Source organism: Pogoniulus pusillus, chromosome 18 (genome assembly GCF_015220805.1).
Source record: "Pogoniulus pusillus isolate bPogPus1 chromosome 18, bPogPus1.pri, whole genome shotgun sequence".
NCBI classification, from domain to species: Eukaryota; Metazoa; Chordata; class Aves; order Piciformes; family Lybiidae; genus Pogoniulus; species Pogoniulus pusillus.
In genome coordinates this window covers 6,352,643-6,377,469 of record NC_087281.1, presented here as the reverse complement: position 1 = coordinate 6,377,469, position 24,827 = coordinate 6,352,643, and the positions used below count along the sequence as shown (strand labels likewise).

At 44.3% G+C, this 24,827-nt stretch overlaps 1 protein-coding gene and 1 long non-coding RNA gene across 5 annotated transcripts; one reads left to right on the top strand and one right to left on the bottom strand.

The window, feature by feature from the left end:
- Positions 1 to 701: 701 nt before the first annotated feature.
- On the bottom strand, positions 702 to 23,463 carry GINM1 (glycosylated integral membrane protein 1). 4 transcript variants are annotated; one of them, XM_064158290.1, is made up of 9 exons: positions 23,058 to 23,463; positions 13,133 to 13,192; positions 12,863 to 12,959; positions 9,278 to 9,429; positions 7,267 to 7,423; positions 6,373 to 6,503; positions 3,774 to 3,937; positions 1,909 to 2,005; positions 702 to 787 (listed from the first exon to the last, which is right to left on the bottom strand). In XM_064158290.1, the coding sequence occupies exons 1-9, from the start codon at positions 23,244 to 23,246 to the stop codon at positions 731 to 733; spliced, it is 1,104 nt and encodes a 367-aa protein (XP_064014360.1). In that variant the 5' UTR covers positions 23,247 to 23,463; the 3' UTR covers positions 702 to 730. The 4 variants fall into 4 exon arrangements, with proteins under 4 accessions (XP_064014360.1, XP_064014361.1, XP_064014363.1 ...); XM_064158291.1 differs by having other exon boundaries at positions 9,278 to 9,426; positions 23,058 to 23,462; XM_064158293.1 differs by having other exon boundaries at positions 23,120 to 23,460.
- LOC135183369 (uncharacterized) lies at positions 7,377 to 14,536 on the top strand. The gene is made up of 3 exons (XR_010305537.1): positions 7,377 to 7,523; positions 9,334 to 9,399; positions 14,219 to 14,536. It is a non-coding gene; the product is annotated as an uncharacterized LOC135183369 (long non-coding RNA).
- Positions 23,464 to 24,827: the final 1,364 nt, after the last annotated feature.

The following is a 24,827-nucleotide window of genomic DNA, read 5'->3' as shown; positions in this document are numbered from 1 at the left end:
ACCTCCAAGCCTGTAGTGTTGCTTGGGGTGGTTGTGCCCCAAATGCAGGATCTGGCATTTGGCCTTGTTAAAGTCACAAGAACATTAATTTCCACATACAGGGAAGGGAAGTTTGTCTGCTGCTGTTTGAAGACTTGCTCTCATCTGTGCAGTCACTGTGCCTGTGCTACAGTCTTAGCAGTTTCTCCTTTAGCCATGGATGACAAGGCCCCCTCTGCCATGTGGTTTTTCACTACATGACATTCTTAATGGAGATGTTTATGTAGCGCTAGCATCACCTCTGTCTTACATGCTTATGTTACCATTATGGTATCTCTCCTCTCCTGTGGTACGGTCTGGAAAGCACTGCCAAGGGCTCCAGGGATGTAAGTCACTGCTGCTCATTCCAGGTCAGCAGAGCAGCTGCCCTGCTCACACGTTTTATGGCTCCACACCTGCCTGAAGCACACAGCCAGTTGTGACACATCATCTTTGCTCACTCAGGTATTTGGCAGACATCTGGCATCCCACACTCTAATGACGCTAAGCTCGAGGAAGTAAATGCAAAGTACAAGCCCACAAGGCCCCAGAACAAATAATGGAATTACCTAAGGAACAAAAGTCCTTTGAGCAGTGTCCATGTTACCTTGGGCTGATGTATACCACACCGTGCTGCTGGCTGATGTTTTCAGTGAGGTTTCTTGATGTGTTTGTTTGTTGAGGGACATCACTGTTACAAGTGTTTCTTCTACTACTGTAGTGCTCTTAGTTTAGTCAGACACCTGGAGTTGTTCCTGTCACAGACCATCTGTAAGGACAAGTATGTGAATACCTTACGAGGCCTCATTAACCATAACTGATCCTGAAGGAGAGGAAATCCTAGCTTTCCTCCCTCCCTGTAACAACCTAAAGCTGAAGGTGGGTACTTCTGATCACTCAGCAGAAACCTGTGCTCAGTTTAATGCCAAATAATTAAGGGTGGTTGTGGATCTTTGTTTTTTTCCCTAGTCATCCTTCTGGCACTTTTGCTAAATAACTAACACAAAGCTGAAAACCCCAAGAGGCCTCTGCATCCAACTCCTCCAGCAGAGTGCTGTACCTGAATACAGATGCAGACCTCCACACAGTCTAGTAAGCAATTTCAATGTTTATTTGAAAATATCACCAGTACAAATCAGCATGGGCAGCCTGGGCCTACTCAACAACAGTAAGCCAGTACTTCTGTGAAAGCTCCTTTTGTGATACTTCACCTAGCACTGCTGTCACAGGTACAAAAAGCACACTCTTTCCAAGTGCTGACAACTTCTGTGGGTGGAAGGGGCCATAAAGTTTAAAGTGCTTGAAATATAAATCTGCCTTTTTCATCTTTGTTATGCATATATAAAATGTCAAATTACTTGAGTAACCCAAATGTTTGGTAGCAGGATTTTCCTTGCAAGGCACACTCAACCTTAAGAGACCCGAAACCAGGTTGGGCAGCCTTGTTTAGGCTTGCAGGCACAGCTGATGCTTGTGATGCTCCTTCATCCTTTTCTGAAGAATGCTAGCTGGAGACTTCAGGACACTCTGAATTTCATCATCTTGCTATTTGGGATAGGCAGCTTGGTTTGTCTGTGGGGGTGAAATCAGTCAGCATCCTCTATGAAGCGTGGAAAAGCGACTTCACAGAAGTTAAAACCAATTGTAGCCCTCAAGGCAGGAAGCTGTTTTATTTTGAAGCTTCTGGGAAGGCTGTGGGTTTATAGAGAGGCACAGGGAAGTAAGCTTTGGGCCTGGGCCCATGTGTGCCTTTACCAATTAATCAACTGACTTAGTTTTCTTAGGAGGAAACAACCAAGGTATTAAGATCAAGTGCTAAATTTCAGGCCAAGGCAACATTAGTTTTTAAACCCCAGTAATTCCAAAGTAAAGGCAGTATTAAGTACATACTTCCTCATCTAAATTCTTTTTCCTATCTGGAAGATCTGAAGGCAAGCTGATGGTAATCACAGGTACGAAGCTGACTTGGTCCAGCAGAAGGATGCCTCTGAAAGGTAAGATTACCTGGCATTAGAAAACAATACACAAACCATTCCGGACTCTAAAAATTACATTTAGTCTTAAGCTCCCCAAATTTAGTCTCAGTTGGTGCATCAAGTACCTGTTACCCTCATAATACCTCTTTTCTGAAGCTAGAATGAAAACTTGATGGAAAACTGGTTCTGAATTGTAGCTGTGGTTTCAGAGGGGTCTTTTCACTCAGTTTCTATGTGTGAAATACCAGCTCCACGCACTCACCTAAAACCTGTCTGCTATCGAGAGCTACTTTGTCAGGCTCTTGCACCCAGTTCTCTTAAGACTTGCTAAACTTCTGGTTTTACCAGTGTACTCTAGAATGCCATTATGACTTGGGATGAGGTCCTGACTCCTACCTGCTTCTGTGTCATTCACCAAATGAGACCTCCAACTCGTTCTTACTGGTTTATGATCACAGATTACACTTTTACCACTTTCTACAGGACTACTTCCTACAAGGAAACTACTGTGTGGGGTTTTGGCTAAAAAAGGGGAGGACTATCCTTCCAGTGGTCCAATTTCTTGAAATGCTCTGACAGGCCATGCACAAGCTCCACTTTCTCCAGTCTGAAGAGAAATCACTGCAAGCTGGTTCCTCTGTACTGACCTCTGCCAAGGACAGGCCATCATACAGCTGAACAGTTTATGGGGATTAGAAAGTTTTTCCTAGTGTTTTGTTCAAAGTTTCACATGTGTCAGTGTTAAAAGTTTACTGGTTGCTGTATTAGCTTGCTGTAAAATACAGCTTTATCTTACTACCAAACCTTCTGAGCTAGTCTGGTGATTTCAGTTTTATTTGGGGGATAATTTCTCAACCCATCACATGGTGTGAGGGGTACAAAGTGTTTTTTCCCTGTTTCCACTCTGACAAGTTAGTTACTAGAAGTATTACAATCTGACAGGGAACTATGGTCTCTCTTGTCACCACAGTTTCCAAACGACCTGATCTTCCAACCCTTCCTTTCTCTAGCTCTGTCAGATGGACTAAAGCTACTAGTAGCCCTGGGTGGGTGTATAAAAGCAACTTCTCCAAGGGTTACTTGAGTTGCTTTAAAAATGTACATGCTTTCCTATTCCAGCACTCTCTTTGTCCTGCTTTCTTGGATGCAGTTACTAATTCATCTTTCCACTCCTTGTTTGGAAAGCTTGCTTCCCCCAGAAATCACTGGTGCTGCTGCTAACACACCAATTCAGTGAATAAAGGCATCTGCAGCCAATCAATTCTACTTATGATCTCCCATCAATGGCTTGCAAGCTACCTGCAGAGGTAGCTCATCCTTGGAGCATTCCCATACAAATCTGCAAGGACAAATTTGAGGGCTTTCATAACTGGTATACAACCTCCAACACAGGACCAGTATGAAGAGATGTAGAATTCCTGGAATTTTTTAGCTCCAGCTTCTACCCTTTCTCTCCCTTCTCTATTGGAGCTCTGTTAATGGTGTCTCACAATGTAGCCCTTAGAAAACTGGATAAAGATGTGGCTGTATGAGAGAGAGAGCCAAGCTAAAGACAATGTGAATGAAAGATTTTCCCACGTCCCTCTGAAATGCCTATGCATCAAAAGGTCACTTGGAGTGGAAAGTTACTGGCAGCCTTTTCACTGAGTTGTTCCACCATCTTCCTATAGAATAGGGATGCTTCTTGAAAGATTTTTGGGGGGGGTGTTTTGTTTGGGTTTTTTTACTCTAATGTTTTGCCTTAACCATAGGAGAAAAAAAATAGCAAAAATTACTTACTTGTTTTCACAGGAAGGGACAATCACCTTTAAGACTTTCAGAATAAGAGCTGCTCCAACAACCCCAACTAAAGTGACTTCCATCAAATTAAAGAAAATAGGTAAAAATCGAAGCCAGAATTTACACAGCCCTTTTCTCAAGTCTTCCACCCACTGGCACATCACCTACAACCAAACAGATAAAAATAAAAACACAGGCTGCAAAATATAGCAAGTGCAGTTTTTGTAGCTGCAGGTGAATCATGTTACACAGTGACAGTTTCACTTCAATTTGTGCATGCTTACATATACATAAAGGCAGGATGGAACTGACTGCTGACTTGAACCTCTTTCTTATATAAAGTTTGGAACAGATTAAAATTGATTTTTCTGCTCATCCTAGCACAGTTCCCTTTACAGAAAGGGTTGCTTTGGAAAATAGAAGGATACTTGAGCAGAGCAGGTGAAGGGTGAGCTATTTGGCCTAGGCATAGATATGATACCATGGAAGTACACAGCAGGGAAAGAATTACCAAGAGCTCAGGAGCCCAGCAGGATCTTCTCTAGCCTAGCTGTAACTCTCAACTTACTCTTTTGGCCCCTCTGTCTCATCAGAAGGTTACAGAGTTTAGTTCATCCACAGAAGAGGAGGCCATCAAGACCATCCTTAATCTAATCTGGAACTGAAACTTCATGTGATGGTTTGGGTGCTCCCTGCCACCCCCCACACTTTGGAAATCACCCAGACTAGACTCAGCCAGCTCTGGCAATATGAATGAAGCTTATTATTTACAGCTGGCACAATATACAAGTAGATATTTACAGTAAATACAGAAATATACAAAATGTAATACAGAAACACAACAGCCCTCACAGAGACCTGAGTCCCCAGGAGGGGCTCTCAACTGCCCCTTCACCTTTCCCCCTATCCCTCTCAACCTTACCCCAGTCCCAAGGAAGAATAGAGGTTCAGCCAGGGGGTTAGTAAGCAAAGTGGATTAGTCCAAAATGGATGGTGAGGTTAGAGGGTAAGATGTAACTCAACCAGCAGCCCAAGCAAGAATGCTTATCTAATGTTTTTATTTCTTGTTCCTATACTTCTCAGCAAGACTGTGAGGGAAGTAGACATCACCACTGTTTTCCTTTTACAGCCTGCAATCTAGTTCTTCTCACCAAAACATTCTAGCTTGCTTCCAACTAGCACACTTCTCAGGAGGTTACTGTGCTTCTTACAGGAGGTGAGACTATTTGGCCCATCTCCCAGAGGGGTAAGCACTCAAGCATTCAGAAAAAAGTTCTGCCATATAAAGCTCAATGGTATCTGAAACTGTTATAAATGCTCAGCTTGGTGTAACCTAAGTACCACAACTTTTTCTCGTGAAGTTATTTGCAAGGTCAGAACAGCAGAGGATTTACAAACCCATTTGATTCCTACTAAAGTAAAAAAAAAAAAAACCAACAGAAAACAAAAAACCAACAATTTTTCAATGCTAAGGGGCAATTTAGAGAGTTCTTTTTGGAAATCTCCAAGAAGATGTCTGTAAAAGGCTTGTTTTTTAGGGGCTGCCTGGGGGATTTCTGAAGACTTCTGTGGAAGTCACAGTCAGGTTCCCCACAGAACAGAAATCCCAGTCTTTTAACAAATATAAAGCATCAAAACAGTACTCTGCCAAGTCAGTTGCAGGTGAAGTAGGAATGGCAGTTGTCTCTTCCAGAAATGAGCTGTTACTTACTATGTTGCTTTTTTGGTCAAGTTAAAGGACCAAAGACAAAGGCTTATGAATGTTAATATAAAGATAAGGCCTAGGGATGTTAATAGACCTTCTTACTATCATTAGATGAATGCATTTAGTCTTTACATGAGGAAAACTCACTACCTAAATTTGGGGTTCTTTTATTCTGTAAACATCCACGGAGGAGGAAAATACAGTGTTTGTATGTATCACAGTATCACCAAGGTTGAAAGAGACCTAATAGATCATCTAGTCCAACCCTTTACCACAGAGCTCAAGGCCAGACCATGGCACCAAGTGCCACATCCAATCTTGCCTTGAACAGCTCCAGGGACGGCGACTCCACCACCTCCCCGGGCAGCCCATTCCAGTGTCCAATGACTCTCTCAGTGAAGAACTTTCTCCTCACCTCCAGCCTAAATCTCCCCTGGCCTAGCCTGAGGCTGTGTCCTCTTGTTCTGGTGCTGGCCACCTGAGAGAAGAGAGCAACCTCCTCCTGGCCACAACCACCCCTCAGGTAGTTGTAGACAGCAATAAGGTCACCCCTGAGCCTCCTCTTCTCCAGGCTAAACAATCCCAGTTCCTGGACACGTTCAGGCATCTCAATGTCCCTCCTAAACTGGGGGGCCCAGAACTGAACACAGTACTCAAGGTGTTTCTGTAGGCAATACTACAAATGGGGAAGGAGGTTTGTTCCCTCAGAGCTGAGTGGTATTCAGTGTTACAGTTTCTGCCTCGTGTCGCTACAACTTCTCTTTGAAGTGTCACCAACCTGTAAGTACTTCATCTCGGGGAAAACAGGGAAAAAGCTGTCTTGAAAGTTCTTAACTTTAAACCAGCCTTAAAAATTCTATACTAATAATTGGAACAGCTAAGCAACCAAACTACCTTGTAAGAAGATGGAGGCTCTGTCCTAAGAGGGGTCTCTGGTAACTTCCCAGGTAATGCCTCTTCATCTACTGTAGTTTCTGTGTGCCGGATGAGGTACTGACTGGTAGTCTGCAGTGGATCTTGAATATCTGAAGAAGAAAAGCTCTGTTAAGTATGTGGCTTGCTTTTTATTTGACTTGCTGTTCAGGAAAGCAAAGACAGGCTGCACTTCTGTATTTACAGTATAGCTCTCACACGTTTACAGCAAGAACGCAGAAGGTTGAGTTTTGGTTGGTTTTGGTTTTTTTGCTTGAGTAATAAACTTGGTGAGAAGCAGTGCTACAGTGCAGCCTTCATCTGTGCCCTCAGCTGTAAGTTTCAGCTGTCACCAGATCAAAAGATGATGAACTAGATCAAAATATCAATATCCTGTGAAATCTCTCAGAGTTTCTGATCAAGCAAAACTCAAATAAGATTCAGACTTCAAATAACTTCTCTTTAAGTTATGCAAGCTTAAGAACATAAAACTATTCTTCAGTTTGGAAGTGACCCAGACAGGTATTTCCTCTCTAGTTTTCTTTCATTCTCAGGAAAAACAGGAGCTTTAGAAAACTTCCATCACAGCACTGAGAGAGCAGTTTATTCCTGTGGGATGCCAGATTGACAAGTACTAAGTGCTTCAAAGGGGAACAGATTTGGAAACAAACAAGATACCTAGACATGTAGAAAAGCTGAATTTAGGTGTCTTTAAAAAAAACCACCCACCAAACAAACAAACCATTTAAACCACTTCCCTGTTAATGAAGAACCTATTTCCTTGGGTACAGCACAGGAATAACGATGCTCTCTCACCCTTGTAGAGCAATACATCAAGCATGCATAGAAGCGTTATCTAACAGCTAGGAGAGATACCTTTTCCTGAGGGGCTGGGAAGTGTAAATAAGATGTCGTTGTCCCTTGGGATGGAATACAGCATGCTCTCTTTCAAAGGAACGGTGTAGTTTAAATGTCTAAGCACTCTCTTGTCCTTTACTAAAATGTCTATTTCTGTTACTTCTTCCTGCTGAACCTATGAGAGGTGCGAACACATCGCTGTTACTAAACGTGAAGACTGGAGTAGGCTAGCAGAGAAAATGAATACATTACAGACAACTCCAAGCCAGGCACAGGTATAACATGAATTAGTATTCTTTGTTTTTCACATACCACAGTTCTATAGACCATGCCAGGTTAGAAAACATGTTGAATGGACTCCCTCTCCCTGCAAAAGCATGTGGCACTCCATGGACTTTTAACCGAGCCTTGCGTAGCTCATTACGATTCACCTTCATGGAAGCCTTTTAGAAACCCCAAGTACATCGTGAAAGTAGAGCTGCAACCACTGGAAGTGTTGCCGAAGCAAGGTTGACACTTCTGCTTTATGCAGTAATGTGGCTTTTTATCAACACCTTCCTCTTCTGCCAGCACTGCACTGGACCCAGTTCACTTAAAGATCACTGCGAGCAGCACTTACAGTGAATGCATTCAGCATAACCCCTGCATCATGTAACATCAGTAACTGCATTGTGAGGCCAAGGACAGAAACCCAGAGTGTTTGTGACCATAACTGTAATGGCTGTTACAGTTTCAGTTCTGCCTTCAGAGTCATGGGCCAATGGTTTCCCTTTGCTTTGAAGATGCACAGAACAATGCAATGCAGGAGACGATGGTTACTGTCAGCTGGTAACCAATGAGAAAGGCTGAAAGCTTTGTTGTAAAGAAACAGTTAAGGAAAGCATTAGCTTTATGGGTTTTCTCACTAGGTCCCTGTGAAAATCTGAAATTGCTTTTGCTGTTTAGTTTGAAATCTGAACTACAACAATGCAGTTGTGTGGCAACCAATTCAAACCAGGATATGTTAGCCTGCTAAGAGTGAGATAAACACCTCCATAGGAAAGCTTCAAACTTTTTCACTAACAGAGTGAAATTTTGACGTGATGCAGATGCTGGTAATACTATAAGCTAAAGCATGCACTTACCTGGAGATCAAAGGTATTACTGTCATTCTCCTTATGAAAAAAAGAGGGTGCTGGGGGGGCAGCCAGCAGAACATGCCAGCTTCAAAAGAGCCTGGCCACATATAAGATGCAGACATGTACTGAAACAAAAAATGGATACTTTTGCTGCCTTCAACAGCTGTATCTCCTCTGCAGAACCTCTGCAGATGGAAAAACAACTCTACCTTATAGGTGATTTTGAGAACTCAGTTCTGCATATTTCAGTCTCAGCTAGACTGTAACCCCTCACATTTCACTGGTATTTGTGCAAATCCAGTTAGAATTTGGTGGACTTTTTTTCCTGTTCATCTCAAAATCCATGTTCATTATCAAGATTTATTCAAATTGTTTTATTATCTTACATGCAAAATATTCCAAGGCTAAGATCTTGAGTGTGTGGGCTTTCACCACAAGCTCACCTGCTTTCAAGAGTTGGCTGCTCCAAGCTGTTCCCCATGCTACATGCCTGAAATGCTTTGTTAGCTTGGAATAAACAGTGGGGAAAACCTTAGGCCATGCCCATGCTGTTTGATTTATTTTGTACATTGCTTTGTAAATTAAGTGTTGCCTGTGAGCCTGACTTTGCTTGATAATTGCATGTGTTGAAAGAGCACATGACAGAGTTCAAGATATTCTAGCAAGCTTATAGGAAAGTCATCCAACAATTATTGAAATAAGAATAGAAGCATCCAAAATCAAAGTGCCTCATGGAACACTCCTGCTACTCTACACACAACTTAGGCTGGTATTGTCTTCCTCAGTACTGTGCTGGCTAGCATTAAACACTTGGTGCTTTAATCACCAGCCAGACATAGGGAAACCTTTTAATCTTTGCTACTTGCCTCTCCTGAATTAAAAAGCAAGCAAAGTGCTGAGATTTATTTTACCTGTTTTCCATCGATTTCTGTCACTTCTTCCTGAATGACAACCAACTGTAAATCAGAGCTGGATGCCAAAGGCCACTCGTGGACCATGATGCGCACGCTGACGGTTCCCAGACGCTGATCTGGTAAGCTATCCCAGTGTCCACTCTCCACTGCTGATATGCAATGTCACAGTTTTCAAAGAGAAACCACCCCAATCAGAAAGCAGTATAAAAGCCTGGAGAAACAGTCACAATTCTGACAGGTGCTTGTGCACGCTTAGTATGGGAATGGAAGTATTGTTACAACTACTGGCCTCAAAGCAGAGATGCCTGAACAGCTCTACAGAAGTGTGTGTTACAGAATCATAGAGTTGTGGAATTCTGTAGGCTGGAAAAGATCTTTAAGATCACTGAATCCAACCATTAACCTAGCTATCAAGTCTGCTTCTGAGTAATGTCCTTAAGCACCACGCCTGCTTGTCTATTAAATGCCTCCAGGGATGACGATTCAACCACTTCCCTGGGCAGCCTGTTCTCCAGTGCCTGACATCCGTTTCGTTTAAGAAGTTTTTCCTGATGTCCAACCTAAAACCTCTCCCAGTGCCCCCCGAGGCAGTTTCCTTTCATCCTGTAGCTCGCTACTTGGGAGAACAGAACAACACCCACCCCACTATACCCTCCTTTCAGGTCCTTGTAGATAGTGACAAGGTCTCACCTCCGCCTGTTCCCTCCAGACTAAACAAACCTAGTTCCCTCAGCTGCTCCTCCAAGGACTTGTTCTTTAGACCTTTTACCAGCTTTGTCTATCCTGATGTCCTTAACACTTCCAGTAGCTGCTGTTGTGACAGTCATCTGGACAACAGGTAAAACAGATGCCATGATTTTTCAATCGGTCTATCACTAAACCAAACTTGGAGCAGCTTGCTGTAGGATCCCCACACTGCAGGAGCTTACAATCACTGCTGCATCCCTGCCCCTGAAGTTTGCATTTAAGCAATCTAAGCAGCACTCTTTGGCTTCACTATTGGTGCACTCTTCTTTTAGTTGTCCAGAGGAGTTCATAACAGTAATGCTGCCAGCCATCATCTGTGTAAACATCTTGATTTGCACACCACTCCCTATCCTCTCAGTACAAATGTGCTCTTTTCCATACATAGCACATGTGCCACTGAAGAAAAGTTCACTTATATGTTTTCTGACCTCTCTGCTCCATTTTCACGTGACCAGTGACACCTCACACTCTCACCCTACCCAAAAGCTTTCAGCCACTTCAATACGCTAATGTTCCACAAGCAGACAGAGAACTGCCTTTCTACCCTCCCTGTTTCTGCCCACACTTAGCATTGTTCTCCCAGCTAGCATACCTCTACTCCAGGTGAGAGCACGCTAGAAGTGCAAGAGTGGAGGTGGCAGATCTCTCTGGCATGCAGACAGCAAGGTACACAAACTGACACTGAGCCAGCCCCTGCTTCTAAGCCGCCAGTGCTGTGTGGCACTTGCAGTGCTGAGCCGCGAAGGCAAAGGCTGGGCCTAGAGTCTTTCAGTTACACAATAACTGGGTGTGTTCATTACTTCTATGCTATGATTCTTTTCCTCTTTAAAGCTATTCTTCTTATTTTAGAGCTTTTTTTTTCTGGCATAACTTCCCTATAGGGGTGAGCCAGGGCACTAACCTGTTTCCTGAATGTTTTCTGCCTTAGAGCAGCAAGCATACATTAAAGGACCAAAGCCTCTAAGATGCCAAGTAGCTGAAGCTCCCTATGGTCCCAGCCTTTCATATATCAGGCTGCTCAGTCCCCACTATGTTCAGATACATTTTTCATTTGTGGGAACATCAAGTGGAGCTACAGGTTCTAGGCATGACCTGACAAAAGGGCCTAGACAATACCATTCAGGAGAGTTGGTCTTGACTCAAGAGCATGCATATTTGGTGCATACATTCAAGAGTGTTTTTCCCCTCTGTTAACATGTAACAATTATCTTGATATTCCTTTCAGCATTTTACAAATGTGATCTCAATCTGGGTTTGGCAATTTAATAAGTAACTAGTATAAACATTACTTTACTGGTAACAGAGAAAGGTACTGAAGTTCTTCTCAGAGAGAGTGATTTGCCATTGGAATGGGCTGCCCAGGGAGGTGGTGGAGTCGCCGTCCCTGGAAGTGTTCAAGAAAAGACTGGATGAGGCACTTGGTGCCATGGTTTAGTTGACTGGATAAGGCTGGGTGCTAGGTTGGACTGGATGAGCTTGGAGGTCTCTTCCAAGCTGGCTGATTCTATGATTCAGACCCAAACATGAAAACTGCAAGTTTCAGGTTCCAAGTTCTCAGGTCAAATCAGTATTTTTCTCACTGTTTCAGATTCATGTTTGTAATCACTGCAAGCTATACAACTATGATTTGGGAAAAAAAGAGAAAGTACATGAAACTACTCAACATCTCTCCAAATTAGTCAGTAAAACAGTATCTGTTTATCTGGAGTCAATTATCTTGCAGATAAATGACATTTTGCAACGTTTTTCTGCCCTAGGATAGAAAAAATAGAAGCAAGGGGAACATAACTATCCCAGCAAAAGAGAAGTTAATTATTGACCTCCCTCTCAAAAAGAGAAATGGTGTCAAACTTATAACTGAGCGTGGTTGGGTAGGAAAGGTTAAGGTGATGGCTCAGAGAAACAACTTAGAGAAAGCATTAGTATTCTCTTAAGTGTCTGATTGTAAGGAGACAGTGAACTCAGAAACCCAGCTAGAAACTGGTTGCACCTGATCCAGCAAGAGATCATTCTGAATACAATAGACACGTAATGGCCCTTGTTTAACTAATCATACAGCATATTCTCTGTATCTTAGTACTGTGTTTTTTTAATCTGGTCTTTTTCATTGAATCAGTGGAAAAGTAGTAGTTTCAAGATAATTCAAAGCCATTGACCACTGCTGAATGCTGGCAAAACTGGAATATTTGTGCCACAATATCCTATTGGCAAACCCCTACTTGCCCAGTAGATGCAGAAATAAGATCATGAAAACAGATAATGGAACAGGCTGCTCAGGGGGTTATGGAGTCACCCTCTCTGGAGATATTCAGGACCTGCTTGGATGTGTTCCTGGGTGGTCTGGTATAGGTGATCCTGCTCTGGCAGGGGAGTTGGACTAGATGATCTTTCGAGGTCACTTTCAGCCCCTTACCTTCTGTGAAAAGATCTTCCTAACAAGAATTCATACATCTGTTCTTGAATATCCTTTTGGATCTCTGCCAACCAACCTAGGGACTCAGGCATTAGCAGGGTGGAGTTGCATCCTTCTGTTTACATTGTCTAGCTTGTACTGCAAAACATTCTTTTGAAAAGATAGGCAGAGCCTGGATTTTGGATCAGACCATTTGAAAACATCAGCATGTGAATGCAACTTAAGAACAGGGCAGCAAGATTTTTTTTTTTATCCACCCATTTTAGTAGCAAAATTATCCTACCTTGGGAAATTATTTACATCTGCAGTGCTCAGGCTTACAGAGTATGAGAACATGCAGTCATTGCAAGCTTGGTTTACTAGATAAGAGGGAAGCCAAAGAGCCAGGGTGTGGAGGGAAGGGAAGAAAAGAGAATACTCACATACGACTGTTTGACACGTTATGTGGGCAACCCCGCTTTTCATAGGGAAATCATTTAGATACACCTGGCCATTAACATAGGTGACATTAAAAACAACCTGAAAGAAAACCAGAGAGCATAAGTACATGGTTCCTGGCTCTGTGCTGCAGTTGTTCCCAGAGGAACACACTTCACGCTGACGGCCGGCAGACAGAGCCGTGTGTGTGCATCCAAGTGCAGACTTTGTTTCGCTGCATGTTCATTCACTGAACAAACAAAAACTGGACAAACCTGTCCTTTCTGCAAGTCTCCATTGGTTTCCAGCACCAGAACGTTGACTCTAATCATTTCCTGGAAAACAACACGGGGAATACAGGTAAGTTTCTGAGGAAAAGCACAAGCCAGTGCAAGCCACAGGCAGCTTTCACACACGGCCATGGCAGAGTGACAAATGCACAATCCCCTGAGCACATCTCCAGGAGACTGAAGGAGGAAGAACATACTTACTTTTTTCTCACAGTATCACACAGTATCATCAGGGTTGGAAGAGACCTCACAGATCATCAAGTCCAACCCTTTACCACAGAGCTCAAGGCCAGACCATGGCACCAAGTGCCACGTCCAATCCTGCCTTGAACAGCCCCAGGGACGGCGACTCCACCACCTCCCCGGGCAGCCCATTCCAGTGTCCAATGACTCTCTCAGTGAAGAACTTTCTCCTTACCTCCAGCCTAAATCTCCCCTGGCGCAGCCTGAGGCTGTGTCCTCTTGTTCTGGTGCTGGCCACCTGAGAGAAGAGAGCAACCTCCCCCTGGCCTCTTTCCCATTTGCCATGTGGGAGCATTAAATGATTCCAATCACATTGCATTTCCCTCTGGAAAATGTTTCTGAACCTTCAGTATCTCAATAAAAAGCTGAACTTACTCAGAATTAAAAAAATAAGTAAACAAAAATCTCAACATTTAGGTGTTTTTTTTTTTTAATGAAACACTACATTTTCAGACAGAAAATACTTGAAATATACAGCACCTGGCATAATATAGTCCCAGTTCAGGAAGAGAGCTTCTGAAACATGACTGTTGTGTAAAAAAGTCCTTAAAACAGTGGATGTTAATCCGTATACACAGGTAGAGAGGACTGCCATGAACTGAAAACCAACATGCAAATCCAATTCAGCAGAAGACTACTACCATGAGAAGCATGCAAATGCAAAAGATTTTGCTTGGAAAGGGCTTGTGACCAATGGTTCAGACACTTGGCTGATTAGTGAGAAAACTCTCTGGCCACTGAGACCAAAGAGAAGTGTTTTTTTGTCCATGGCCACCCCAGGTAACAAGCATTGTTAGAACTGACTGTTCTTCAACTTTTACATTGCAGCTGTTCAAGTAAATGGAAATTACTGATTTACTTAAAGCAACTGGAACTCTGTAACTGAAAATATAAACCAGATCAATGATACAATCACAAGAGAGAATCTGTTCTGCCACCCTGTAATTTCCTCACATCACTTATTTTATTCTCCTGTTTTAAGAATTGTGTCTATTAAAAAATCACTCACAAAACTCACCAAACGTCCATCTCTTTTAGCTCTGCCACTCAGAGCTGGATGGGTTTTTATTCACCCTCAAGTAGTTTAACAGATCACCCAAAACTTTGCATCTTCACTTCCTGAGTTTTTCTGGTTTCTGGGAATTTAAAGGGCACAAGAGATGGATTTTTTTCCAGGCAGTCTTAAGAGTCACTCAGTCTGTAAGCCTCAGATGACATCTTTTAAAGTATGTTGCAACCTTTATTCAACATCTACATAGTGACTCAGTGAGAGGACAAGAAAGAGGAAATGACTGATAAACTGTTACTGATGAAAAATCTAAAATCTCCCCTACTTTTTTCCTAAATCAAGTCAAATGCTTTACAAAGACAAGACAGTTCAACAGTTGGACATCAAATGTACAAAGTAAGCAATGGAAATGATGACTGATTTTCTTCAAGTCAGCTCTGCTGATGTGGTATCCACAAGCACTGCCATGAGTTCTGGTACACACAACTTGCAACTGAAGAGCATCTTGCATCTTTCAGAAATAAAAATATTTCAGTGGATCAATTCCATGCTGTCAAAATTAGATAAACCAGATCACAGCACACAAATAAGAAGGCTTAACTGCTTGTTGCCTCTCTCTCACACATCATCCTTCCTTCTCATTCATGCTGAGACACTGAGCTCATTTAGCTCATTAAAGTAAGAGGAGATTTTTTTTTTGCCAGACTGTTGTTCCCATCCTCACCATCATCTCAGGAGGTGGTGGTGCATCTATCACACAGTATCATCAGGGTTGGAAGAGACCTCACAGATCATCAAGTCCAACCCTTCACCACAGAGCTCAAGGCTAGACCATGGCACCAAGTGCCACGTCCAATCCTGCCTTGAACAGCTTCAGGGACGGCAACTCCACCACCTCCCCGGGCAGCCCATTCCAGTGTCCAATGACTCTCTCAGTGAAGAACTTTCTCCTCACCTCAAGCCTAAATTTCCCCTGGACATTCTCTTGAATGGCACAGCCTCACAAGGCTACTCAGTAACTCAGAACAATGATCAATACTTCACTACATCAGCTACACCTTGCAATTGTGTCCACAAGAAACGGAGCACTCATATCATCGCCCTTCCCCTGACCACTCTGTTCACATTCAGATCCAACAAAGTTTACTGGTAACTCCCCACATTCATGCATTCTCATCTCCAGACATCCATTCTCCTGAGTTGTCTTATGCTCTTGTTTTGCCTCTTCCCTAAGCAGTCTTACAAGACTTGACACCAGTCTTAGTAAGAAACATTTCAAATAGGTGCAAAAAAAAAAGTTCACTTTTCAATTCTTCTTGCTCCAAACATTCCTGAACTGATACAGAAACATCTGAAGGACTGGGGGAAGACCAACTTTTCCAGTCAAAATCAACTACAGGGATACAATTCCTAACAGATTTAAAGCTCTCCAGTGATGTCCACTAAGTTTCACATTCTCCTCAGGTACTCCAGTACTCAGCTACCTTTAATATTAGAAGTTTTCCTTGTGTCTAACTTGCAGCTTCCTTGTGGTAATTTATGATGAAGTCATTCATTACTCTTCAGAATACCTTCCCATGGAAAATAACAGTCCTCCAGCTCTCTCTTCCTAATTTCCTGCTAATACTCTCAGATCATTTAATCCTTCCTTGGAGGTGAGTTCCTTTGGCTTCCCACTAGGCTCTCCTGCAGTGCCACACCTAAAACTCAAAAGATCCTTCTTTGGCCAATCTTACTGACCCTGCACACTCCATACCAAAATCTACATGAGGGCAAGAACAAGATGCATGCCAAACACAATGAAAAGTCGTGTGGGAGGGATCAGGAAAAGAGGAAGGGACTAGTGTAAGCAGCTCACAGGAGAGCAGAGCACCATCCCAGCTGACCCACTTTCACCTACAGCAGGAAATGGATGAGGCACAGCATTCCCTCTGTTAATACAATTCCAGTTTGTACCCCTTTGATCGCAGGATCACAGGATGTTAGGGGTTGGGAGGGACCCAAAGAGACCATCAAGTCCAACTCCTCTGCCAGAGCAGGACCATATAGTCTAGCTCAAGTCACAGAGGCATGCATCCAGACTCGAATATCTACCTTTCCAATCCTAGGGCTGAAGACTGACAGACTTATAAAATATCCTTTAATTTCCACAGACAATTCCACAGTTATTTTATGTTACCATAATAAAATTCGCTGCTGGAGGGAAGGGGTTTGTAGTTTCATCAGTATGTCTTGTGGCTATGTGCTTTAGCACTAAGAAGAGTAAATAAACCCTCACACTGATTTCATGTATCAAAAGCACAGTAAGCCAAGTCTGTAACAGGAAAGCCACTGAGAGGACATGAGTCAAGCTCTGGAGAAGCCAGAATTACTAGCATCAAACTTGTGTGACTTACATTACACTGCTCAGTACTAACATTGTGAAAGTTCACATAAATTTCAGGCAGTCCTGTAACTTAAAAGGTGGACTCTGAAAGAGTCAAGATCCAAAGTCATCCCCAAGAAGCACTCCATGTCCCTAGACATAAAGCTATGGTTTTGGTTTGCCACCGACACCGCTTTCATCATTCACAGCACCCTATCCCTTGCTGTGCAGGTGAATGCCTTCATGCCAGACTCTCCAACTTAGACTAAAAGTGGTCCTGTCATTAACGCAGTTACGGGACATAGAGATCTCTGCTGAGCTTTCCCATAGTTTCAGTGCTCCAGCAGTAACATTTACAGCGGCAATGCCTGCTGTGAAGAGGACAGCACTTCTGGCAGAAACGCATGTCATTTCATACTAGGACAGCTCAGCACCAGCTGCCATCAAGTGTGGTGACACATGGTACAGTGAACTGCTGGGTTTTTGTGAGCTTGGATCCATGGAGATAAGCAGGTAGTGATTATTTTCTAATCCTTTATCTTTTACCATGAGATGAAACAGAATCCAGGACTGTTAACCTGGGCAGTATAATTGCAGTAGTAACAGAAAAGCAAGGTGGAAAAAGATGGCAGCAAAGAATATAAAGCATCTGCCCTAAGTTAAAAGGGAGTATTTGTTAACCCATAAAGATTCCCCAAACCAGTGCCACACAAACCCATGAAGCACATTTCACCTAATATTAGCCTTTTACCAAAATTGCTCCATAAGACAAAGCTGTTGGAGCTTATCATGCAGGAGCTTCAAACAGATCTGACTACAGAGTCAGGAGAAAAACTCCTCCATGGGCAGTGGGTACCCCAGACAGGGTGCACCATGTCGTTTCCTTCAGTACAGGGTAACTGTTAAGTCTGACATGCCTGCATTAGTCATATTAGTTCAGCCACTAGCAGGCAGCCTATTCGTAGCACAGCTGTTCTCTACTGATGCCCTCCAAACAAGGCTCTTTCTGCACTTGAAGGTCTGTGGGAAGCAGAGCAGGCAGCACTAGGAACAGATGGCAGAGTGCCTCACAAGATGGCCAGCTGTACAGAGACTTGAAAGACAGACAGTCCCCTCAAAGTGATTACACAGGCACGATTGGGATATCCTGTTTGTGACAAGGAGATACAAACTCCAGTGAAGGCTGCCAAACATATAATAAATAGACAAAACTAATAACTGGTTTCTAAATCCAAAGAGATTATGGGGGGGGAAGTGTTTGAACAGACAAAACTAACACCCAGACACTTGAGTCCTGGCACTTGCATGGGCAACTGGCTCTAAACATGTATCTACAATCCAGGGCTCTGTCACCTGTGCTTCCCATAACTCTGAGCTATACTGTAGAATGAATCTTAGCTGCAAACAGGCATGACTGAGTTAAGACATAATCTTGGTTCAAGTTTAGTATTAAACCTTCTCCAATAAGGCATTGTTAAAGTGCATGACAATACTTAGGGCAAGATAATGAAATCCTTAAGTACCTAAAGCCAAGCCATCTTTGTCAATATAAAAATCTAACACAATGCTTTTGCTTTATTTTCTGAACAAGCACACATATTCCTTCCTTGCTTGATGACGACTCTTAGTAGAATACTGCTTATCCTTTCCTTTGCCTTGCATATGTTGCTAGAATTAATCTCCTCTGCTTTCTCCCTGATAAATCAACTCAAGCTATGGATATTTTATCACGACTTTTAAAGGTGATTATTTAGTTTCTCCTCACTGAGACATGGTTACATCACACTGCTTTAATCAAATATACATGAAAAGACCATGTCAGGTCTTTCAGGCATAAGGTTCAAAACATGTTCCAGGCTCTTACTAGAGAAACTGGCATAAAGCAACGAAAGCAACATTTTGTTACGTCACTACTGACAAGTTCTTCTTTGGTTAAACTACATTGCACTGACTGCAAAAGTGCTCAAATGGATGAATAAAGATTACTTCCTTCTGTTGTGAATAATCCATCCACACAGATGGATTGCTGTTGCAGCAAACAAATAAGCTGAAAACAACGTATCGTTATTGATGATCTGGATGAGGGGATTGTGTTCAGCATCAATAAGTTTGCAGATGACACCAAGCTAGGAGCAGGTGGTGATCTGTTGGAAGGTAGGAGAGCCCTGCAGAGGGACCTGGACAGGATGGATGGGTGGGCAGAGGCCAATGGGATGAGATTTAACAAGGCCAAGTGCAGGGTTCTTTGGCCACAATAACCCCAAGCAGGGCTACAGGCTGGGGACTGAGTGGCTGGAAAGCAGCCAAGAGGAAAGGGAGCTGGGGGTACTGGTGGATAGTAGGCTGAAGATGAGCCAGCAGTGTGCCCAGGTGGCCAAGAGAGCCAATGGCATCCCGGCCTGCATCAGGAACAGTGTGGCCAGTAGGACAAGGGAGGTTATTCTGCCCCTGTAATCAGCACTGGTCAGGCCACACCTTGAGTGCTGTGTCCAGTTCTGGGCTCCTAAATTCAAGAGAGATGTTGAGGTGCTGGAATGTCCAGAGAAGGGCAACAAAGCTGGTGAGGGGCCTGGAACACAAACCCTATGAGGAGAGGCTGAGGGAGCTGGGGGTGTGCAGCCTGGAGAAGAGGAGGCTCAGGGCAGACCTCATTGCTGTCTACAACTACTTGAGGGACATTGTAGCCAGGTGGGGGGTGGCCTCTTCTCCCAGGCAACCAGCAACAGAACAAGGGGACACAGTCTCAAGTTGTGCTGGGGGAAGTCTAGGCTGGATGTTAGGAGGAAGTTCTTTACAGAGAGAGTGATTGACATTGGAATGGGCTGCCCAGGGAGGTGGTGGAGTCACCATCCCTGGAGGAGTTCAAGAAAAGTCTGGATGAGGCACTTAGTGCCATGGTTTGGTTGACTGGTTAGGGCTGGGGGATAGGTTGTACTGGATGATCTTGGAGGTCTCTTCCAACCTGGTTGATTCTATGATTCCAGGTAACTAAACTGAGAAACCAAAGAAGCCTGGTAGGCAAGTATGCCAATTAGAAAGAACACTGCTAAACCTTATCTTATCAAGTGGCAAGCAGAGTAAGCAAACAACTCAGCATTAGCATTCAGCCTACTGTGCTTTTAGCCACATTGTATCAGCACATTAAAAAACAATACTGTAAAACACAAAACCTAAGTCCTGACCTTGCACCAGAAAAACGAGGTACTGTAACCCAAAGATCAGTTGTCTGATTGCATCATTCCCTGCCTTTTTGATGTGGTTTTTTTTTTTTTTAAAGAAAGCAACTTTGTCCAATATCAGCCAATCTGTATCCCAGTTTTGTTTATCAAACTTTCAGGAGGAGAAAAAAAAATGAAAACACACATGCTAATGTTTAAAAAAAAAAAAAAGTCTAGATTTCAAAACAGCTTTTTTTATTGCATAACAATGGAGACATTCACATTCTGGAACTCAGCAAATCTGTTTCAGCCTTACAAAACATTAGGCCAACGTTTTGAGGCTTTTCCTGAGTCCTTCCACTGTGATGTCTGTAACATTATGGCCATCAGCTTCGAGGGAGACTATAATACCACACAGAGGAATTACCCAAGGTGAAGCTCTCGGTATGGTGCTGACAGAGGGCTCACACAGCCATGGCATCTAGTCAAAGAAAAGTTGACTGTGTTGCTGCTGCCTGCTCCCAACCAGTAGTCCCAGGCCACTCTGATGAAATATGATTCTGACCCCTCCACGCACTGTCATCAAGGTCGTGGCTTCTGAAGCCTGCCTGTGAGTGTGGCATTCCTGCTCTGCCTATTTCACAGTATCACAGTATCACAGTATCATCAGGGTTGGAAGAGACCTCACAGATCATCAAGTCCAACCCTTTACCACAGAGCTCAAGGCCAGACCATGGCACCAAGTGCCACGTCCAATCCTGCCTTGAACAGCTCCAGGGACAGCGACTCCACCACCTCCCCGGGCAGCCCATTCCAGTGTCCAATGACTCTCTCAGGGAAGAACTTTCTCCTCACCTCCAGCCTAAATTTCCCCTGGCACAGCCTGAGGCTGTGTCCTCTCGTTCTGGTGCTGGCCACCTGAGAGAAGAGAGCAACCTCCTCCTGGCCACAACCACCCCTCAGGTAGTTGTAGACAGCAATAAGGTCACCCCTGAGCCTCCTCTTCTCCAGGCTAACCAATCCCAGCTCCCTCATTTCCACTGCCTAGGCACTTCTGTTCCTACTAGGCCCCCATAAAGCAGCCCATGCTGAAAACCCAGCAATTCTTCTACTCAAAACTTTCTCAAGATGCATTGTTCCCTCTACATCAAAAATGATCCTGTACATACAAAAAGAAACAGTACAGGAGGAAAGGCATTTATTTTTTTAAAGTGAGGCTTAAAAAGAAACCACTAAGTTTAAAATGTGTCTGTGCCCTTTATAACTCCTGAGGGAGCTTTAGGGCATATATTTTCTGCCACCACACCAATATAAATCTAAAGCTGAAGTGCAGATGCTTCCAACTAACAAAAACTGGGCTGACAGACCACTTGAGCTGTATGGCACAAATGGACATACTCAACCCCACAAACAGTACATCCACGTCCAGGAGGCATTACATCCCAGTTACTGAAATATACCAGCTGTATTTCTGAACCTAAGCTGGCTTCCACAGAACCACTCTGGTGCCTCTGTGCCGTGTTCACTCATGCTTTCACAGCCAAAGATAGCAGGTGCAGATGTACCTCCACACCTTGTACAGTTGCCAGCTCTGATGAACAACTTTCACGCTGTTCAGTTGAAGCTTTGGTGCAAAAGCCTGGTAGTTTACAGGCAGAAGGTAAGCAAGCAAAATCCACTGTCACTTTGTGTGTCTTTAGACAAATTCATGCTAGCACTCCCTTTCTCAGAGGGATAAATCATCTGAGGATTAAGTTCCCCCTGCTCTTCTCAGTGCACCTGATTTCAAGCACTCGTACACTTTCATAGGTGTCTGAAGACATAGATCTACATTTTTAAATCAGAGCAAAGCAGATCTTCCTTCAAACGTTCACAGAGAGAAGCAGAAACCAGGAAGTAACCCCAGGAATCCTGCTTTGCAATACAGGATGTGCCAGTACAAAGCCTCTGTCAGGCTTTCTTGGAAACATTTTATTTAAAGAAAAACAACTTTGGAGGGGAAAAAAAAAAAAAGAAGCCATCATAAATTTATTCACATGACAGCAACTTCACTTTTACTAGAGAAGTGACTACGAAACTCAGCATCACTCTTCTCTCTTCGCGATCTCACACTTTAGAGTTCACGATTCCAATCAGAGAAGACTTTCAGCATTCAAGTACAGATAGAAGAATCCAGTTCTGCACTTGTAAAGGCCAAAGCTCAGCAGTACCACAGCATGCTCCTTTTATTCCCACTAAGATAATCTCCTAAGGAGTAACCAAAAAAATCCTTCCACTCTTTAAAAAGCCATCAAATGTCATTTAAAACTAATCTGACCAAGATACAGCTTAGGGTACTGGAACGGACAAAAAAGACAGCACAATGCCCTCTAATATAGCAATAGATTAAAAACCCTTTTCTTGGTTCCATTCGAGAGTTCAGAAATCACTAGGAGGAAACATGGATCTCATGCAGTGTACTTCTACAGCACTGGACTGTCAAGATGTGGGTAGGCAAGCCTAAAGATACAATATAGAATCATAAAGGCTGGAAAAGCCCTCTCAGATCATCAAGTCTAACTATCAAGCCCAGCACCATGCCCATTAAACCACGTCCCGAAGTGCCATGTCAAGTTTTCTGAGCGCCGCCGGGGATGGGGACTCCACCACCTCCGTGGGCAGCCTGTTCCAACATGAATACAGCTACCTGCACAGAATTAACTACGCCCCCTCAAGCTGTCAGATGTTTATCTCGGCATATCGAATCCTAGCTAACTTAAACATTAAAGCGAGGGAAGAAATACTGCACACACAGTATCCGAGCTTGCGGCAGATGCATCAGTTTGTCTTCCTGTACTATTTCTGTACATTTTAGACCAAACTGTGCTTGAGCGGCTGGTCAAGTGCGCTACGTAGGAGCAATGCACGTTGGGCTGCCAAGTACTGCAGCCGGGAAAAAGCCCTCACACCCGGCACACCCCACTTCGGTGCCACCGGCTTCGCCCGCTGTCTTTAGCGGCGCCAGCGGCTGCCGCCGGTGATGCCGCCCACCCAGCCGTGCCAGCCGGCGGCCGAGGCGATCACGGCCGCCCCGCCGAACCTGCTGCCAGCAGACGCCCGCGCCTTCGTCCAGCGCCCCAGTAACGTCCTGCTCACCCTTCGGAGGGAGAGGGACGGGGGCTGGGACTGGCCCCACCTCGCCCCGGCCCCGTCGGTACCTGTCCCAGCTGCAGCGGCGCGGCCGGGCCCAGCAGCGCGGCGGCCAACGTCAACAACAGCAACAGCTCTCGCCGTCCCAGCGCCGCCTCCATCTTGCGACCCGGGAATTAACGCAAAGTGAAACATCAACAAGCGGCCGAGGCGGCAGAGGGCGGGGCGGGGCGGACGCGGGGGCGGAAAGGGGCCGGGCCGGCCAGCCGCCGGCGCTCTGCACCGAGTCGCTCCTTTCCCTGCGGCTGGTCGGCTGGGGTACGGCACAGCCCTCAGGCCGTTGTACCGCCTCTTGCCCTAGCCCGCGCCACCTGCCAGCTCCCCGCCGAGGGCGGGTGTCGGCTCGGGAGTGACCTGTTTTCGGACGGGGGGCAAAAGGGTAGCGAAAGAAGCAGCTGCGTTTGTGCCCTCCTGCGACCGCTGCCGGGAGCGACAGCCACGCAGCCGGCCTTAGCCTTGCCCTGCCCCTGCCCAGCCCTGCCTTGCTCCGCTCGGCACATCCCGAGTTGGGCTTTGCGGACACGCGTCTCTCCTACGCGTGCCGGGTACCGCTAATAGGTGATGGCAACCTTCGAAAGCACTTTGCGTAATAAGAGAATTACCTACATAGCTAAAGTCAATAATTATTGGTGTATGTGAGATGGTCAACATACGTCCTCAAACCGCCCCGCTTCGCTCACGCCGTAAGACACCTGCAGTTTTTCACCTACTCTGTGTATAAACGGCAAGGATCACCTGGCGGGAGTCATTCCAGACTGAGTTTTGAGCATCGCACATCAAGAAAAGTTTCCTGAAAGCAAAAGCAGCATACTCTGAGAGCAGAAAGAGTCGTCAGAAAGGAAGAAAACACGTAATGAAGAGCTAGAGAAAGAACGGAGGGAGGAAAAAATCAGCAGTCAAAACCACGAAAGTCTCAGGCAAAGAGAAAGGAAACAACCTGGATCTCCAAGCCCGTGGTGGATAGGAAGATAAAAAGCGCTCTGTCTGCAACAAGAAAGAGTGCCCCTATCTGTTAGCAAAAGAGAAAACTGCTAGACGTAACAGCAGCGAACAAATTCTCTGAGGAGGGCTTAATATAGCCAGAGCAAGGCAATGTATTAGACATCTTGCTGAAGCATTCTATGGTCTGATTTTATATTGCTCTATGATTCCCACTTGGTTGATAGTGAACAGAAATCATAAAACCCGTGGAAAATTAGTACTTTGTGTGCAATTGGCATTTACAAGACAGATACAAGGCATTAGAAAATGAAATCTAAGAGAATTATGTATTATGAAGTGAATTTCATTGTGTGAAAATTCGAAGTAGTTAATCTCTAAATACATTTATTATCAATAGTTAGTGCTGGTTTAGAGATTAGAAAAAATAAAGCTGATGAACTGCTTTTTCCATATTCACAAGGCTCAGTAATGGAAGAAAGGATAAAAACACTTGATGTCTTAATTTCTATCCACCTGTCACTGCCATCATATAGTTTACCTAGAGTTTCTCTCACACCTGTCCTTAAGATTGTTGTTGTTGTTTGGTGTCACTGTGAGAGTCATTGGACACTGGAATGGGCTGCCCGGGGAGGTGGTGGAGTCGCCGTCCCTGGAGCTGTTCAAGGCAGGATTGGACGTGGCACTTGGTGCCATGGTCTAGCCTTAAGCTCTGTGGTGAAGGGTTGGACTTGATGATCTATGAGGTCTCTTCTAACCTTGGTGATGCTGTAAACT